This window comes from Papilio polytes, unplaced genomic scaffold, assembly GCF_000836215.1.
Source record: "Papilio polytes unplaced genomic scaffold, Ppol_1.0 DF824146.1, whole genome shotgun sequence".
NCBI classification, from domain to species: domain Eukaryota; kingdom Metazoa; phylum Arthropoda; class Insecta; order Lepidoptera; family Papilionidae; genus Papilio; species Papilio polytes.
This window is the reverse complement of record NW_013525058.1, coordinates 4,044,041-4,048,608: the sequence shown is the minus strand read 5'-3', so window position 1 is coordinate 4,048,608 and position 4,568 is coordinate 4,044,041. Positions and strand designations below refer to the sequence as shown.

The 4,568-nt window shown below is 37.1% G+C and overlaps 1 protein-coding gene across 1 annotated transcript in view; it reads right to left on the bottom strand.

The window, feature by feature from the left end:
- LOC106111757 (very long-chain specific acyl-CoA dehydrogenase, mitochondrial-like) overlaps positions 1-3,043 on the bottom strand; it is a 9,501-nt gene extending 6,458 nt beyond the window's left edge. The window contains exons 1-3 of the mRNA XM_013293901.1: positions 2,749-3,043; positions 403-601; positions 5-81 (exon numbers count right to left, since the gene is read on the bottom strand). Coding sequence (XP_013149355.1) covers positions 5-81; positions 403-601; positions 2,749-2,816 — 344 coding nt within the window. The 5' untranslated portion in view covers positions 2,817-3,043. The remainder of the gene's footprint in view (positions 1-4; positions 82-402; positions 602-2,748) is intronic.
- Positions 3,044-4,568: the final 1,525 nt, after the last annotated feature.

Here is a 4,568-nt window from a genome sequence, read left to right as displayed (position 1 = left end):
GAACGCGCCCAGCTCCCACAGCCCCGACAGCGTGCCCGCCTCGATCTGCGCTTCCGCGTCGTTCTTGGCCGGGTCGTTCACCTAAACGCATACAGGTATTTCATAGTGCTCTTCGACGAACTATATAATAATAGCATGAGACATAATATGCAGAAGGTTTCTAAATTTGCAAGATATTACCATCGTTGCTAAGAAGTGGTACAGAATAAAGAGTCTTAGTATTTCACCGAGAAACGACGTGCACATCGAATAACTACAGATAATTTGGTCATCCATAATAGTTTTGCGTCATTTCCTTTTCCAACTATAATAACATATACCATGGTACACCCATCAACATTTAATGAAAGCATGCAGTGCGAATGCAACGATTGCTAATAGAATGTGTATTTTAGAATGCACCTCCTCGAAAAATTTCTCAACTGGTGGGACAAGCTCGGCCAAGGTCTGGCGCTGGTCCTCGGTGAGGGGCTCGGGGAAGGGGAACACCTGCGCCGGCTCCACGTGGCCGCGGAACAGGTTCAGCGTGAAGGAAGCGCTCTGGCGCGCACCGCGGCTCGCGTCCGGCCGCGCGGCCTCCGTGGCCAGCGCTCGCCGCCCGCTGCGACCACGCGCCCGTCACTCTCCTGCTGCCGGAGAGCCGCTGACGCCCATCTACCGCCTACCAGCGTGTGGGCGTCAGGTCTCTCCGACGGGGCTTTTATGCATTCTTGCAGCTTAAACTATTGATCAAATTGGGATGAAATCATAGTGCATTGGAGAATGCCAGAGAAGGGTTCCAACGTAAAAAATACATTTACCTACTTTGAGAGAAGGTTTTATCTAGTTCAGTGTGCAAATTAATACTTCTATGTTGTAAAATCCTAGTGATTTTTTTATTGCATCCTAGTAATTTATTGTCAAAGTCTGAAATGTCACAATCATATTGCATACAGGCATGGTCTTTGTTACTTATAGAGGTTCCCATAAAACCAAGTTTCTCACTTTTTTCACCCTAAAAAAATAGTGAATTATTTTAGTGAGTCTACCTTGACTGTTTCCAAAAGGCAGGATAATAATAATAATAATAATTAATAAATTGTTTATTACTTAAAAACATAATTTTTTACAATTAGGTATCCGTTGCTGGGACATTCTTGTAAGTAAAATAATTACTTGTGACAGAATGTCCCGTTCTTCCATAGCATACATTACATTTTTATATCTAATAATCATACTTATATTCTAAGAATTTTTATATTTTGTTCATGTGTTTCTTTGTTGCATTTTGTATGTGTTTGTGTGTGAGTTTGTGTGAGTGTTGTATGAGTGTGAAGGAGTTATCGTGAGTGTGGGTGGGTGTGTGTGTGTGTGTGAGAGAGATGTTTTAAGTATCTTTACTAGTTTCACTTGAGTATTGTTTCTGCCTCTTCATATTTTAGTTGATAAAGCCAATTTGTAACACTCTTTTTTAAGTCATATAACTTCAACTGTGAGATATTTAAAATTTTATTAATTTTGTTATACATATTTCCTGACTACTTTTTATATTGTCGCCAAGCAAAATAAGTTTTAACCATTCCATCATTCACTGCGTTTTTTCTTCTTTTGGGACTCAAGTTAGGATTATAAGACACGGATTTGTGTTTTAACATTAGCAATTGCAATATATATAATTTCCTAACACTCAGCAGCTTGCTCTCAGAGTAAAGTAATGTAGTAGGATGCCTATAGGGTTTGCGGTACATGACTTTTATGAGAGACCGTTGACTGCGTTCTAATTCCAAAATCTTAACTTTGTTAGTGCCACCCCAGACAGGTATGCAGTATGTTAGAATCGACTGAGCAAGAGCCATGTAAATTTGACTTAATAGCTTGTTGGAGGCAATATCTCTGATATTTTTAAAGAACCAAATCAGTTTTCTTATTCTGGATGTATTTAACTCAACATGCTTGTGCCAAGACAATCTCTGGTCTATCATGACTCCAAGATATTTAGTGCAGTCAACCTGTACTAAGTCTGGGCAAGGGCAGTTATTATTGGTGGTTGTACAATTGTGAATTTTAATATTGAAGTTAAGTGGTTGGTTAAGGATATCTTTAGAACATTCCCCTACTGTACAAAAAATGTTATTCCATTGATAGTATTTTGTTTGTAAAATGTATGTTTGTTAATGACTTTATGATCGTTAATTTAAAAAAAAATAACTACACATTTAAAGATAAATGAGGAACATAGAAGCAATCTTTCTTTAGTCCATTTTTGTTAAAACTTATGAACTTTTAAATTTACCCAAAATGTCAGACATTTAAGAAGCTAAAATTTGGTACACTTAGTTTAAAAAATAACAAATGGACTGAGGCATATATGCCTTTATACCCAAAAAGTATTCCACTTTGCCTACTTCATTTTTTCTGATAAAAATGTTACTGTGTAAAGTATGGATTACAGATATAAGAAATGGTTTTAAAAATGATTCAAAACAAAACTGCTGGCGTCAAAGAGTGTATATATGTAAAAACAATTAAATATGGTGATCATACATGCAATTGTTATCTATTATTTTATATTTAAGATGCAGATATGTTCAAAATCTGACAGTGTGACTATATTATATAATACAATAATTTTAGAAAGGGGAGTTGTGATGAAAAGATGACCCGCTAGAGCAATTGTACAAAGTCCAAGGTTCATGTGAGTAAAGTTTATTTAGGTCACAGCTGATTTTGATACCTGAATGTAAAATTCCAACGACCTATTAAACCTACCTTTGGGTTAAGGATAAGTCCCTGCGAACACATCGTCTTACACATCTTAATATTTTTGTCCCTTGCATTATTTACTTCTCACAAGAAAAGTTCAAACCAGAACATAAACAAAACTAAACTTAAAAATTATCGGATACTGTCGAAATTAGCGTTAGTATGGTTTAGGGTCCAGTTCGAAACTATATAATAATTAAATCACACTTCGCAAGGAGAGTTAATTTTAATAACTAAAAACTTTAAAGTTAAGAATGCACATTACACATTGCTCGTTTGTTGAAGAATGTAAAACTGTGCTACTACCAACATTATAAAAAAAACTTGAATTCACCTTTACTTGTCACACCATAGAGTAGGTACCTATAAACAAACTACTAAAATAAGTTAAGTACTTAAGTACCAGCAAAGTTATTTAACCGATGGGAATAAGTTCAACTAAATTATGATAACTAACCAGCGTCCTTCTGCCAAAAGAAATCTTGTAATTCGCTACTATTTAACATCATAATATGTAGATCACTAATGTGCAGTTCACACTAGGCCAGTATAGTTGGTAAGTAGCGCTCAAAAACTGGACTGTCAATCAACTGGCATAGTGTGAACGCTAACTGGCGCCAGAGATTCCATATAATCTATGACCCGTCGTTACATTTGGACAGTTTCGTAAAGATGAAACTTCAAATCTCGATCAAATCATACTTGACATTCGTGTTAATTCTTATCCTAGACATGACGTGAAACCGTAAATATCTCAGTACATTTTTTGTTGATAATGTTATTTAATTTTTTTTATACACTAAGTTAGAAAAACAAAAATGTTTATGTACATTCTCGAAATTAAAAAGGAGCTATTAGTGTGCGTATCCTTGTCGGTGTTATACTTAACCTATTATCTAGTAGAGGTAGTCAAGGTAAAGTCAATTATCTTATAAAATTGCGATAAGACTGTGGTGGAAGAGTACACTATTAACTGTGTATATGGGATTAGAACGTTTTACAATTAAAGAATGTTAAATCGCTTTATTTCAGAAACCTATATTAATTTGCCGAAAAGGCGAATTCCGACAACTTCTGGAAGAGAATGTGCCTATTCTGAATGAATATTATTGGCCCACGCCGTGGTGCGTGGAATCAAGGTTACAGACGGTAATCGGCTCTCTGCTACGTTCATTGTTGTTGCCGCCGCTGCAATTTCGACGGTAAATAAATTATTTCATAGAGATCTATGTTGTTATGAATACCTACAGTGATTAAACTGTTTTCACTTTCGGGAGACTTTACCAAAAACGAATTAAAAACGTCTAAAATCGCACGTAATCTTTGGTGACGGCACTTTTCTGCCTCGCACAGCCGCGTTGTGGAACGGTCTGTCCTCGGCGGTATTTCCAAACTAATACGACTTAGGGTCCTTCAAGAAGCCTATCATTTCCTCAAAGGCCGGCAACGCATCTGTAGTTCCTCTGGTGTTGCGGATGTCCATGACCCGTTAGTTTTTTTGTAATTCAGCCCTTCTTATATATACAGTGGTTGAATTATAGTTAAAAAAACTAGACATAACACACATTACTTTGCATCGATTTATATCTCTAGGTTTCTAGATACGTATCTATCTCTTTGAGGCTCTTTAGAAGGCCTCCTATGTAAATAGTAAATCAAATACTGTTGTATTTATGTTGTTTTATTTGTTTATTTAGTGAATATTGAGGGGAGAGGTGTTCGCAGAGAGGTGCTGAAGCTGTCGGACGGCGGGCAGGTGGCGCTGGACTGGCTGCAGGAGGAGGAGGAGGAGGAGTGCCGCGCCGTGCTGCTGGTGCTGCCGGGGC